The 15,006-nt window shown below is 37.2% G+C and overlaps 1 protein-coding gene across 4 annotated transcripts in view; it reads right to left on the bottom strand.

Moving 5' to 3' along the window:
• Window positions 1-866: 866 nt before the first annotated feature.
• The window catches only part of LOC311094363 (A disintegrin and metalloproteinase with thrombospondin motifs 2), a 157,095-nt gene continuing 142,955 nt past the window's right edge, over window positions 867-15,006 (bottom strand). For 2 of the 4 annotated variants that reach the window (XM_084132294.1, XM_084132295.1), the window contains 10 exons: window positions 14,027-14,160; window positions 13,831-13,951; window positions 12,294-12,374; window positions 12,028-12,191; window positions 11,775-11,940; window positions 10,447-10,579; window positions 8,956-9,163; window positions 8,735-8,864; window positions 7,500-7,589; window positions 867-3,696 (listed from right to left, as the gene is read on the bottom strand). In XM_084132294.1, the coding sequence (XP_083988420.1) occupies window positions 2,315-3,696; window positions 7,500-7,589; window positions 8,735-8,864; window positions 8,956-9,163; window positions 10,447-10,579; window positions 11,775-11,940; window positions 12,028-12,191; window positions 12,294-12,374; window positions 13,831-13,951; window positions 14,027-14,160 (2,609 nt within the window). In that variant the 3' untranslated portion in view covers window positions 867-2,314. The remainder of the gene's footprint in view (window positions 3,697-7,499; window positions 7,590-8,734; window positions 8,865-8,955; window positions 9,164-10,446; window positions 10,580-11,774; window positions 11,941-12,027; window positions 12,192-12,293; window positions 12,375-13,830; window positions 13,952-14,026; window positions 14,161-15,006) is intronic. The other 2 variants (XM_084132297.1, XM_084132296.1) reach the window with 1 other exon arrangement.

The raw sequence follows: 15,006 nt of genomic DNA, 5'->3' as shown, positions 1-15,006 counted from the left end.
TTAGTTGTATATTAACCTTGACTTCGGTGTTTCTCTTATAAAATTTAGAAGAGATACAAATGAGACAATTGTCAACATATTCTAAGAATATAGATCAATTGCTACAATTCATGTGGAAAACATAGCTCAGAATTAAAAGTGAAATATTCATATTAAAATATATGAATTTTGTTTGCGGATGTTGGTAGGCCTACCATGGCAAAGTTTTGAATTGTTCTCTTATGAAAAATATCTTATGAAACTCTAGGGGAAACACTAGTGTCTTTTTCTCAACAGGAGACTTTAGCAAAGATTTGACCTCCATCTCTTTTTATTTGTGATTCTTATTTCATATGGGTCCTGTTTCTCACTGTTCTTAGTTCCTGAGTCTGTATGGAATGGATGTGGTGATTGGTCCATCCAGACTTTCACCTGTGGTGAGGACTAAAGCTAATGAAGTGAGGCGAGGCGCCCTTGCAGAGGTACATCGCTAATTTATTCTGTTCTAATTATCCCATATCTTTCTCAAGAAAGAACTTCCTTCATGCAAAGATGTAAAATAATGAGAAGAGTATGTGAGCTTTTTAAAAAAAGTATTTTTAAAGAATTTGTATACTTAACTTACTTAATTAAACAGTTGTAAAAGTTTGTCCTAATTATTTAACGTGAGTTATATAAAACTTTTTAAGAGCAAAATGTGCAAAGAATAATAAATTGATAGATAAAATAAAAAATGAAGGTGATACTGTATGTACGTATATGCTTGTTTTAGAATTCTAATGAAAAAGATATACACTTTAAATTGAAGTAACTATAAACAAATAAAAAGGTCTGTAAAAGCATAAGAAAATGTACAAGAAGAATGTGAAACTCAAAGTCTTGCAATATAGAAAATTTATTTCTGTTTTTGAAATTTTTTTCTGCTACATAATGATGGAGTCTTTGAAATTTTTGCACACTCATAATCATCAATATCTCACAAAAAATATTTATCTTCTTGATCTGATTTGATAAAGTTTCAGCATAAGCTTGCATACTGGTGAAAGGAAATATAATTCACAAGCATAAAATAAAAATCTGTAAGTATTCACTATGGAGCATCCCTGAATTGTTCTAGTCAAATCACTCGCCAGTGAAAACAACTGCGTAATTTTTCTCATCACAGATACATGTAAGCCAGAACATATGAGACAGTGATATATTGAGTAATGGAAATGTCTTGACTGCATGTTATGTCTGGCTAAATACGCACTTAACTCTGATTCACTTCTCTGGGGTAAATTAGTGCTATTCATTTTACATACTGAAAGAGCATTTACTGTACATTAAGTGGCTGCTGATTTTTTCAGTATAATCACAATGTACTGAACTGCCATATGGGTTCCATATTTTTGACCCTGTGTAAAAAAATATATTTTTATGATAAAATCTGCAACTGAAACATACCATAGCCAACATGTACAGTACATTTCAGACTGGTGCCAACTCAATAAAATAGTATGCTACTGTAATTTACAGATAATACAGTATGTGCCTATTGTCTGTATCTGTCATTCAGCATATTTGGGCAAACGATAATTAATTTAACTCTTTGTCAATGGCTTTTAGTTCACCCAAACATGAAATTTCTCTCATCATTCACTCACCTTCTTGTTGACTTCCCTTTATTTTTCATGCTGCTTTTTTCATTCAGTGAAAGTGGATGGGGACCAGAAACAGTCAAGCTTCAAAACAGAACCATAAAAGTACCATAAAAAATCTTGAAACGTATTTGAATATCCTGAAATGTGAATATTTCAAGATTTATTGTTTTATGATCTATTATGATATTGTTGGTGAAAATTACTTTTTTTTTTTTTTTTTGCACAAAGCTACCAAATGGCTTCAGAAGACTTGAAAATTACTCGTATGATGCTTTATTGTCATTTTGGGGCTTGATAGCTCCTCATTACCATTCAGTTATCTGGTATGGAAAATGTTCTACATCAGGAAGAAAGTCATACAGGTTTGGAATGACATAAGGTTGAATAAATGATGACAGAATAAAATTTTTTGGCTGAACTAATTCTTTAAAATGATAAATCACTTTGAATGAGAATATCCTTCAGTGAAACCTACTAAAGGGACATTGTTGAGTTTCAAAGACACTGTGCAAACACATGCTAGTGGTTTTGTTCTACAAAGATCAGTTTGCCATGTCATTAAAAGAGGGAAAAGCATCAGTTAATTAAATATTTTCGCCATTTTCCAGTTCTTGATCCAAGCACCAAAATAAAGTCTGGATTCAGAAGTAGCATTTGGCAGCTGTATCTCTATAAGAGAAACTGGACAGGGTTCAAATCCCCTGTGCTCTTTTCATCCGTCTCAAGAAGTTTCGCTTCTCCTCAAGCAGTTCCTGGATGCGCTTATTCCGTGTTTTCTCACGCAGAAACACGCGCCCTCTCCTGGGGATGATGTTATTTAGAGGAAACTCGCTGTCCAACGGGATTACTCGATACGGCATATCAATAGCGTTGCTCTCGCTCGTCTCTTCCACGTTCTTCGGTCGTCTGCTAATCTTCTCTGCGCTGGATGCTGTTGTACTTGACTGTGGTGTACTGGAAGTTGTAGATGTAGAGGTTGTTGCCATTGGAGCAGGTTCTTCAGTGGTTGTTGGCACCTCTGCTATAGATGTCACTGGGATGCCAAGGACCATCTTGCCTGAGGTTGTTAATTCATTTTCATTCACACCATACTCTGTTGTTGACTGCAGTACTGCACCGTTGTCCCCATTTGGAGCACCACTACTCCCATCAAACTCTTCAAACTGGACGGTGGTGCTGGAAATGAGGGTGGCGTCACTCACATCACTGGAAATGATGGGGAAAACAGTGCTAACAGGTAATTTGGTGCCCGAGGTTGTTAATTCACCATATTCGGTTGTTGACTGCAACACCACACCGTTGTCCACATTTGGTGCACCACTGCTCCCATCAAACTCTTCAAACTGGATGGTGGTGCTGGGAATGAGGGTGGCGTCATTCCTATCACTGAAAATTATGGGGATAACAGTACTAACAGGTAATTTGGTGCCTGAGGTTGTTAATTCACCATACTCTGTTGTTGACTGCAGTACTGCACCGTTGTCCCCATTTGGAGCACCACTACTCCCATCAAACTCTTCAAACTTGACGGTGGTGCTGGGAATTAGGGTGGCATCATTCACATCACTGAAAATGATGGGGACAACAGTACTAGCAGGTAATTCTGTGCTATTTACCATGTCATTTTCAGGTGCAGATGTGTTCTTAGTTGCTGTAGTAATGGCAAAAGATGTGCTCTGTTCTGGAAGGAAATCTGGAGTAGCGTGCTTAAAGACAGGAGTTGTAGTATACGGATAAATGGGCATTTTCGTGTATCCGTGAGTATCAGATGACGTTGCTAAGGCCGTATATAACCAAGGTGTGCTCGCAGAAGTGCCACTTTTTCCATCTGTAGATGGCAGAAAGGCTGCTGTGGTGGACTCTGTGCATGTGGGGCGTGTGGGACTTATGGTGGATCGTCCTTTAGAGGTTATTTCTGATTTGGATGGTGGCCTACTTTTGATCACAGTGATCTTTGTGGAATTGTCAACCTTGCAAGACTTGCAGCACATGCGCTGGAAGCTTGGAAGGGAACAATATTGCTGCAGCGCCTCCATGCGACAGAATGCAGAACGGTCACCGTGACAACGCAGTCCTGCAAAACAGGAGAGGGACATAAGACATATGTATGTACACTGAAATCATACTGTAGGAACAAGCTAAAATGCAAATAGGTTACATATAGAAGATCTTAATGACTATATATATGCCTTCTAAGCTTGTTCCGTGCTTTTGACAAGTGTGTTTGAGCAAGAAAAAAGCAGAAATGGGGAAATCTTCAGAGAAAAGCATGTTAAGGCAAAGGCAGAAAAGAAGTTATGAACTGGCCATAAAGCAAATCTTTGAAGATAGGGATGTACACTCCTGGGCAAAAAAAATGTGCCAAGCCAAAAATGGCAAAATATTTAGTGGTCTTTTAATGGTCTTAACCATTTTAATCACAAATCACTGGTCATGAAATGAGCAAGAATTGCACAAATACTGTAGATAACAGCACTTCCCCAACTTGCAGACAGCTTTTTACAGGAGTCATTGGAGTCCACTTGAGGGTTTCAAACAGCTGTGAGAAGTTGAAAAATGCTTCCTAGTTTGTTTGAGTTTAATGCGAGACCAAATATTCACTATACGGTTCAAATCTGGACTCTGATCAGGCCAAAACATGAGCCTGATGGACTTGTTCTCAAGCCACTTCTTGCTGTCTTTGAAATAATTTGTGGTTAAGACAATTAAAAGCTTAGTGTTTAGCCATTTTGGGCTTGGCCCTTTTTTTGTGCCCAAGAGTGAAGCTAAGCAGATTAAATGTCTTCTAAGCTTGTTTCGTGCTTTTGACAAATGTGTTTGAGCAAGACATGGGGAAATCATGAGAGAATCACAAGTTAAAGCAAATGCAGGAAAGAAGTTATGGACTGACCATTAAGCAAATCTGTGAAGATAGGGATGTAGATGCATACTAGAGGACTAAACATGTTAGGATGAATGATTAGTTAACAAGCAGTTTTTCTTCCCTTGTGAATGTGATTATTTATGGACTATAAATGTGTTTTTTTATCCTTCTGAAAACGGATTAGATTTATTTATATATCCCTTGGATAAAATATTTTGCAAGACCCTCCGAAAATTGGTGGTCGTCAGTGATTTTCAATTGATATCTACAGAGTCAATATGATGCAGATATATACATAATTCAACTTAATGACATCTAAGGTGCAAAACAAAAGGTTTTCAGGGTAAAATTGAGCAAAATTGTGTATTGTGCAATTACGTCACAAAAATAAGTGTTCTTGCCTTACCCAATGTACCATGGCAAGCCTACAATTATGATTTATATTTGCAGCACAACTGACATAAAAAAAAAGCAAATTAACCCCACAAATCAGATTCATCCAACCACAAATAGCGATCGAGAGTCCAATGTTCTGTAGTGTACCTTTAAAGTAAAAGGAAAGGAAAAAATGCCACTTTCAGAGAAACAGACAGAAAGCAGAGCACCAACACAGACAGGGAAAAGCCAGAAGAGAAGATTTCTGTTTTTATAACACTTTTTTTATTATTATTCCTACTTTTGCAGTTGATCATGACAGAAACTGAAACAATGAAATGCACTCCCACCCCCCTTTAAACATACAGATAGAGTTATCTTCTTCAGAAAAATAAATCAACTGTATTGAAAGGTACAATGTCACAGTAACTTTGGTTAAACACTTGATTACTTTGAGAACAATTAATCCATTGGTAATTCAGATGAACAGGTAAATAAATAAATAGGTCATTAGTTAAATAAAATACAGGATTTCCATGATGATGTAAAAACTGGCATGGCACATACAAGTGTCATATATTAAACATTTACAAAACATTAATAAAGTTTCCCTGATAAATCAAAGTGCATATAGACGCAGTGCACGTAAGTCCATCTGAATGTTCCCCAGACATTTCCCCCACAACAGCCAGCCAAGACGCAGTTAGGCCAGTGAAGTAACATGACAGTTACTCATAGTATATATAATATTAGCATTTTTTTTTATAAGTAAGGAGATAACAGTCATAAATGTTATTATAAATACAGTAAACACCTATGTTTATTTACAGTATCTCACTGCAAGGTCTGGCTTTTCCTAGTGTTTTCTTCACGGCTTTGAGCATGAAAATTTGGATAGCTCGCTACATAGTCACAACAGAAATGTGTTTCACGATACAATGACACGTCTGAAGTGATAAAGAGATGCTGAGTGTAGGTTTCCATTAAAACGCTCTCCATATCCAATGGGTTAGCCACTGTTTTCAGATGTGTGTGACGATTGGTTGATCAGTTGGTTCTATTTCAGGTTTTGTTTGAAGCTGCCTCTGGTTTCTGTGCGCTAAGCCATCACTTTCACAGATAAATGCCGATACATTCAATTGTAGTGTAAGGCATTGTTCTTACGCTCTATGTCTCCCCTTTCCCGTCCCCGAAAAGAATGAGCTCAGATGTGGATGAAAGTTCATGAGGTATATTTATGTGTCGTTTGTCTTTTGTATGGCCACTGGTTAAAACACATGCTGGCAGACGTACGTGCACACACACACTCGTGTCGGAAACACTCGCACACACGAAGGCATGATGAAAACACACGCCACTCTCATCACCACATGGAGATATTAAATGCGCATGAATCCCTCTAGTTCAGGATGAATCTGTTTAAATGAAACCACTTCTCTCTGAAAAAACACCAAAAAAAAAAAAAAAAAAACGAAGAGGCAACTGGCTGAGCGAGTCCTGCATAATATAGGTCTTCCCATTTCCCCGAAACACTTAACTTCTGTTATTAAATAGCAATAGTTCTGTATTTATGTAAAATCAATAAAAAAATACACGTAACAGTCAAGAATTAAAGCGATCAATAGCAGTCAAAATGTTAGGCTAATAAGCTACAGCTTATTCATGGTAAAACAAATTATTAATATTTCATATTATTGGTACCCATATAGATTTATATATAAATACAAATATATTTATATGTTTGTTTAAAGTCTGCAAGCACAAATAAGCTGCATTTATTGAATTTGTTAACAGTCAAAGAGAGGATGGAGGATGAGGTGGTTATGGCATTCAAACGTGTGTAGTAAAGCGACCCTGTTTAGCAAGTTCCACCTCATGTTCACCATCAGCCACCAACACGTAGCCTATATTGGCGGTTCAACAGTACGTCCCATGTTAACATCGTAACTTGTTTGAGTGTTTGTTTTTGTCCCATCGGTTTTCGAGAATGAACTAGGATGTGGAATGAGCACTTAGCAAAGATTTCCTCATTGTGACAAGTTCACATTCACAATAAAGCTTTATTTTTTTATTTTTTTTTTGTCTTTTGTTTTCCTTTTTTTAATCTTTTAGCCACTTTTCATGTTTATTTTTTTCCCCTTCACACCTGCAGCTCAGGCGGGGCCTCTGTAAAACAGCGTCCGCCTCGAGAGCGTGAGCCATATAGAAACAGCTTGCAGAGGGCAGTGAATTCAAACAAACGCGTCGCCCCTGCGGAAACCTCAGCGCAATCATTAGCTCCGCAAGCTGCCCGTCCAACCACAAAGCCCCTCCTTTATCAAACATCCCCCGAATTTTTTACATGTTTTGTTTTGTCAACAATTTCTTACTGGCCAGCGTTCACAACACAGAGCTCCACAAAGGAGAGAGAGATAGAGCGAGAGACAGAGAGAGAGAGAAACAGAGAAACCTCCCCCTATCGGAAACGCCCCGTAAAAGAGGACCACCACCCAGGAAAAAGAGAAGCGTGCAAGCCTCGGAAGAGGGAGGCAGTCAGGGGAGTTTGCCTTGTAAAGCCAGGCAGAGTGACAGAGGGAAGGTCCAGCTCAGAGAGGTGAGACAGCGCAGCGCGACAACGTGGCTGGTGAGAGACGCTTTACTTGACATCCTCTGCACGGGGTATTTGGGGTCGTGACGCGACAACCACTGTATCAGGAAGTTGCCGTGATTGTTGAAGTCGGAAGTGCTCCCTGTAGCAAGTGGGAAGAGGAGGGAATGGGAAGGAGAAAGCCCGGGAGATGGTGAGAGAGAAAGCAAGAGAAAACTCATCAGCTATATTAGAGCATTTGTTAATGTCACGAATTAGTCTGTTTTTTCTGCACAAAACCAGTACAGAAAACACAACTTTTATTAATAACATTAATAAGCAAGCATTCACTTTTATTAATAACATTAATAAGCAATATTAATAGGCTAGCACTCGGAAGATGACATAAGGATAAAATCTGTACTGATAAACGAAGAAGTTTCGTTATTTTGAAAGTGTAATATATTTTACAAGCTTTTCTTTTTTTGTTTTATGAGTTTTATATAACTCAATTATGCATTCTTTTTTAGCTTAAAACATGTGATAACACATTACAATAAGGTTTACATTTGTTAACATTAGTTAATGCATTAGGTATAATTAACTAAAAATGAACTATTTTTACAGGATTTAATAATCTAGGTTTATGTTAGCAATTTAGAAATACACTATTGTTCATTGTTTGGGTCAGTAAGATTTTTGATCATAAGTGATGATCAAAAAACATTTAGAATGTTACAAAAGATTTATATCTCAAATTAAATCTGTACATTTGAACTTTATATTCACCAAAAAATCCTACAAAAATTTTATCATGGTTTCCACCAAAATATTAAGTAGCACAACAATGATAATTAATAAGAAATTCTTCTTAAGCACCAAATCAGCATATTAGAATGATTTGTGAAGGATCATGTGACACTGAAGACTGGAGTAATGATGCTGAAAATTCAGCTTTGCCCTCACATATAAAATATCATTGTTATGTCATGTTAGATCATATAAATAACTTTATTGTAAAATGTAACCAGTTATATACACCCACAACTTGAATATGTGGCATGCATTTTCAAGTTGTAAGGATTACTTTTAACCCCTCCCACCAACCATCTGGATTCAATCTGGTGTGTTACGCCCACTTTTAACAATTCAGTCAATTCCCAAAGTATATTAAGTCCAGTCCTACATGTTTTTCAACTCTAATATCTTGTTTCAGTACATCAATTTACAATTACTTGTGAATTATGAATGTACTGATCTGTTTGGGTTGTTATTTCAAAAAGTGTGAACACAAAATTGAATACGCACTTGGGCAGGGATCCATTCTGCAGGGTCTTAATGCAGCTGGCTTGGAGTCCAGACAGAGCCCAATGGTGTTGTCACGGGTGTGGCAAAGCACCTGCCTCTCCTGCGTGCCGTTACCACACGTCACTGAGCACTACAACAGCACGCACACAAACAGAATGTCAAACTAATCCAGCGCTTAGCTCTATACTGAATAAAAAAACAAAGCATGTTCATGTCTGTACCTGTGACCAGGGGCCAAGCCTCCACTCAGCAGGGCACAGGTTGCGATTGCAGTCTCTGCGGGATTCTGGGCGCTCGTCGCTGCAGTAACGACTGCGGATGGATTTGTACTTGTCGTCGCCCAGAGGTTGGACGCAGCGTACAGAGCGTGTCTGAGTGCCCGTCTTCCCACAAGACTTACTGCATTCACCCCACTCACCAGCCACCCAGCTAAATGCATCAAATCAAGCACACAGTCACAGTTTATTCAGAAAAACATGGTGCAAAATTGTCATGTGTGATGCAAGATACAACAGTATTACAATGACATCTACTGGACATAGACTATAGTTGCAGAAAACTAGACCACAACATGTGTCAGTATGTGTAGTGCAAGGGAATGCTGGTTATAAAAGTAATGTGTTAGTTCTTGTGGTTTTACTTTTTGCATTACAAATTGTATTGGTTATTTCTTTAGAAGCCTTTTTGGATTCTACTGTACATTAAATCACAGGAAACAATGTATCGCATAATCAAATGCTACATTTTTGACAAATGTTGATTTCTGTGTTTCATCCCGTGCAGTGACGATTAAAAAACAAATAGACTTTTCACACTGAGCTTAACACAGGGTTATAGGTTCTAAACACCGCTTTTAATACTGGGTAAAGGAGCACTTGTAATTTAGAAAAAGGGGTTAGCACTGCTTTTTACCCAGGCTACGAAACCCTGCTCTGGAGGTGCGGTGCCAAACTTGTATGAAAGTGTGAAACAATGCGATGTTAGAACATTACAACTAGATGCTTAGCAACCGACAATCGCGTGCCTTATATTCCATGCTTTGGGCAGTCACGGAAACATCGGTCGATGTATATAAACAGTCGCTTCTGCATATGATAGGAAAAATGTCAAACGGCAATGGAAAATGCGACAATTGGAGTGAAGAAGAGACCGTTTCATTCTTACCTTTATGAAAAGTTCACTCAGAAAAAACTTGATATTATAGACAGCAAAGTGTAATATGAGGACGTGCAATGCTAGAGCCTTTATGTAAACAGATCATGTGCTGCGTTTGTCCAGTAAGTAGCACTGACACAACGCAAATAAGGACTTAAAGGTGCCAACTGTGATGATAACAGCAGTTAGAATAATAGCAATAACAAGTTAAAGATAAAATAATACTTTTTTACTTCAAAAACATATTCTGATTAAGCAACTTGTGTCACTCCCAAAAATGAAAATGTGAATAAAAAATAATAATAACTAGAATATCCTTGTAACTCATATACTGTAACAAATGTTTATTGTATTACTTTTAAAATGGGAGATGTGACCTTGTTGTTTGATGACTAAATGTGACCTATTGTATACCCCGAGGAAGGCTCTTAAGCCATATTTTTTAGTTACTATTAAAGTTCCCCTTTCCACAAGTGTTGCTGGATTCCCTTTTGAACTTTTATAATAATACACATCTCTGATTTGGAAATGAAAGCTATTTTGGTGCACAAACTCACATAGGCTGAGCACACTCTCTCAGGTAACAGTCTCTAAATAGGGGTGGAGGCGACTTGATTTTCTCACAGAATTTGCGATGGACCATCCTCATCTCTGTGTTTTTGCGGCAGCCATAACGCGTCACTTGAATGCCTGTCCATAAGAATGAAGTCAATGAAACATTCATGAACATGAAAAGAGAAATTCAAAATAAAATTATTAAAATAATGTATGCTAACATTCTATTGGACTAAATATTATTTTAATTGTGGGTCAAGTTACATTTTCTGGAAAAAAAATAAAAAAATAAAAAGGAAGTGAATCAAATACTCATGAACATTAAAAGAAAACTAAAAAAAAAACTAATGTAAGCTTACATTCTACTGGACCAAATATTGTCAAAATTGTTCTTACAGAAAGTTTTGTAAATAAATAACAGGACAACATGAATAGAGTGTTCACTCTGAAACTCTAAACCCAGAATTAGCATTTTAGCACTTCTGGTTCCATTGTCTAGAAGTCAGTATGTTTTTAAATGTTATTTTGGGAGTTAAATGCCTGAAGAAAAGGTCTGCGGATAACAGAAGCTCAAGACAGTTTAACTTTTTTTTCTATGACATAAAATACATCAGCAATACCCCCTTGTGACTTTTTTTAAGCTTTTACTTTTACTTGTCTTGAAAAACACGGTTGCTAACTAGTGGCTAAATGAGACTACAGAGGTTGTCAGGGGAATGAACAGGTAAACTCATCTACTCACTAGTCCGCTTTCACAGCATCATTGTGTTTATAATCGTGCTCTTGCAACTTAAACTATTAGAGACAATATTTTTTAAATAAAGAATGGAGTTACTTATTGTTGGTGATGTTGAAGTTGTGTGAGCGTGGTGTAGTTTGTTTATAGCCTTCGTTAAGCTATTTACTTTTTTGTGATTGTATTTAGGCTTTAAAAATCATTTGTTCATTTCTTCAAATGTTCATGTGTGAAGATTTTCATAGTGAGCAAAACGTGTAAGAACTTTTGTTGGTCACAGAACTTATTTTATGCAATAATCCAAAAGCCAATGGAAAAATCCTATTGGGTTTTTGTCGAGGGATCCAGGGTGAAGCTAACTTCCGGGTTGGCCTACAAAAATACATCATCACAGCAGCACTCTATAGACTTTCAGCTCTGCCTCCTGTTAGTTACTGTTGCAAGCTTGATAATATGGTGGACAGCAACAGTTGCTAAGCTAGGATTGGTCAGTTATGTTTTAAGGAGGGACTTAGCAAAGGGTCAGTTATAGTAGAAACTTATTAGAGATGTAGGGGAAACTCATCTGCCTGTATCTACATAAAAGTGAACTACCTTCTCCACAGGTCTTGGAACAAGGTGCCCATCTCTTCATCACCCAGGAATATGGCACTCCATAATCAGGGACCATGTTATTCTCATTGGCACTGTCACTTGGTCTGTCATTGTCAGTGATGTATTTGATTGACACCTTCACTTTGGTCGATCCATGCATTCGGATCTAGAGCACAAATAAAGACAATCAGTTAAAACAAGTTAAAAGAGTGTGTGTCCATTCATGTGTGTGTGAATTCCCATGAGAGATTACCATGACAACCACATCGTTTTTTAGGGGGCCATTAGTTTGAATGGTGTCCTTGTTGTTTTTATTCTCATACTCCCATTCCAGACCTTTTTCAATAACTGAGCGCGTCTCTGGGTAGTCTCCATGTGCGTTGAGAAAGAAATCACTTGACGCTTTATTCCTGACAGCTATTCAGCGAAAAATATCAAGAGAGAGCAGCAATTAAGCAAAAATAGTGACCACTTCAGTGCTTACTGTATGAGAAACTACAGGGTGAGATCAGGCTTTACCTAAAATGTGAGTAGTCCCATTAAGTTCCTGGATAAAGAGATGTCTCGCCCCTCTGGGAACTTCAAGCACCTTAATGACACCTAAACCAAATGCAAAACGTTTTCAAATCAATATTACTGCCACTATTACTATCCAACAATACTCTAATACACATACAAAAGTGCTGAAATGAAAGTGAACTAAAAAAAAAGGTGCACAATGGTTTTTATTTAGACCACAAACTATTTTTATTTCTCTTTTCAGTATTAAATGAAGTTTGAAACCAACATTTGTTTCTTGGATTTTTTCCACTAAGCTTGCAATTTTTTCTAAGCTGAACCCCTTAGATGTAAAATATTTTCTTGAAGTACTCTAAAATTTGAATGACACATTTGCATGTTCACGGTTCTCTGATGTCACTTAATGGTCACATGACATACTTTCATTACTGAAAGTAAACAGACAAAATATCTTTTTTTTGATGTTTTTAATTTTGAAAATTATTTATATATAGTGTTGCAAGGAATTATATTGTGATTATTTATATATTTTCAACTGACATGAGATTTAATTTCATATGGAAATGTCTTATATTGATACTGCTGAGGTATCCAGGAACAAAGAATCTACTGCTAATGGAAATAGTTACTTGGTTGTTCAAACTTTATTCTTTACCAGAACCAACTAACAAAAGTTACAATACAAATATTTATGTCTTAAAGGGACCTATTATATTGTTTTTCAAAGTTTTGATTTTGTTGTTGGGGTCAACTAGAATAGGTTTTCATGCTTGAATGTTAAAAAAAAAAAATCTTTCTATAAAGCCCCTCCTTCCGAAAAGCTCAATGTGCTCTGATTGGTCGGCTGGACCACTGTGTTGTAATTGGTCAACCTCTTCTGGTGTGTTTCAGAAATGTCACGTCCCTTATCATAACCGCGAGGACTATGTTTTGGTCGGAAATTATTTAAATGAGGAGTATTGTGACGTGTTCATTCCCGTAAGAAAACTCAAGACTACAATCGAGGCGTTTCAGGGAGTTCAGAAACAGAGTTTACTTATATAGAGAATATAGACTTTGTGCTTTGTTACATTTAATTAATTATTAGCTTTCCATCAACTCACAAACCCCCTGCATTTCACTCACAAACCCCCAGGGGTTAGAGAAACCTGCGTTTGGGAAACCCTGCGATATAGTATTGCATTTTATAAATTTCTCTTGAATGTAAGATCTAAAAAATAATGTACAAATGCTTACCTCATCTAATCAAAGGTATCCTAGCCCATTTTATGGTATGAGACATAAACTCAGTGAATTAATCTGTGTTCAGTCATAATTGACATGACAGTAATAAAAAGGCTCATAAACCCCCAGGGGTTTGGGAAACACTGCATTATGGTATTGCGAAGAATTTGGCCAAAAAGTATCTTGGGAGGCAGCATAATTATGTCTATGTTTGGAAGAGCCATTGTATCTGGACTATAAGCCTGTGATGCCTTAAACTGTGGCCTCCGCAAGGTTTTGGGACCGAGCTTATATGTGTGCTGAGGAGACGTACCTTTCTTCTCTACAAAGGTGAAGTTAAATTTGTGAGTCTTGCACTTGGTTCCGTCTCCCCCGCAGACGCCGCACTTATCTTCCTGCAGAGCTGATCCAACCACACTATCACAGCCCACTTTCTGAAGGGACAGAGACACCATAAGCAAAAGGGAACTAAGCACACACATTTACGAGAGGTACACGCAGTTATTTACCTGACAGTCTCCGTACACACACACACTGTAGGGATCTTTGTAAGAGCATCGTGTTCCATCTTCCACCTGAGTCTGCATGTTGACTACAGCTCGCGTCTCTTTGGATTGACAGTACAATTTGCAGCGTTGCTTAGCTAAGGAAAACAAGACAAGAGAGATCCTTGAGAGATGGATTGAGATACAACAAAAAGATCAAGTGCATATTAACAAGGATTTAGAAGAGCTTGAATTCTTAAAAGGAAAACAGCTTCCATGTTTAGAAAAAAATTGCAATAAATTAAATCACATTAAATACTAGTTACAAAATATAAAAAATCCTTAGAAAATCTTTTCCACAACTAGTACATATTGGTCCAACAGAGGATAGACTTAGATAATAGTTTATACAAAAAGAAAAAGAAAAAACCTTGACTAAATGTGAATGGTCTCCAGGTAGTCTTTACGTGGTCTATAAATGCATTGTACATTATATCATCCCAGACGGATTCCCAGCATCAGTGTGTACAATCCCAAAACTTGACACTTCTGTTCCAGAAGTACATTCTAAGTCCAGCTCAATTTCCCATAAAGACCAAAAGTAATCCATTAACAATGTGATGACTGTTGGATATCCTAGCATCCTTTAAAAGCATTTACTTGCACTTTGTGTGGAAAAAAAAACAAGTACATTTCCTGATCAAAAAGCAAGACAACTCAACAAATCAAGGTCAAAAGAGTACAATACTCATGAGTGCAAGATGTAAAAAACATCATGTAAAAATGTTTACCTCATCTTTTTAAAGGTATCCAAGCCCATTTTACGGTATGAGACATAAACCACAAACATTCTTGTGTGAATTATTCTGCGTTCAGTCATAATTGACCAGACAGTAATAAAAGGCTCAAAAAGTCCCTCTTTGCATGAGCATTATTTTGGATGTACTTGTGTTGATCATAAAACTAAGGCAGATCTCCATAGCGCTAATGACTCAGGAGGGATT

Source organism: Abramis brama (genome assembly GCF_963993115.1).
Source record: "Abramis brama genome assembly, chromosome: 13".
In the NCBI taxonomy this organism is placed as follows: domain Eukaryota; kingdom Metazoa; phylum Chordata; class Actinopteri; order Cypriniformes; family Leuciscidae; genus Abramis; species Abramis brama.
Note: the sequence above shows the minus strand (reverse complement) of the source record. Positions and strands in the feature narration are given on the sequence as shown.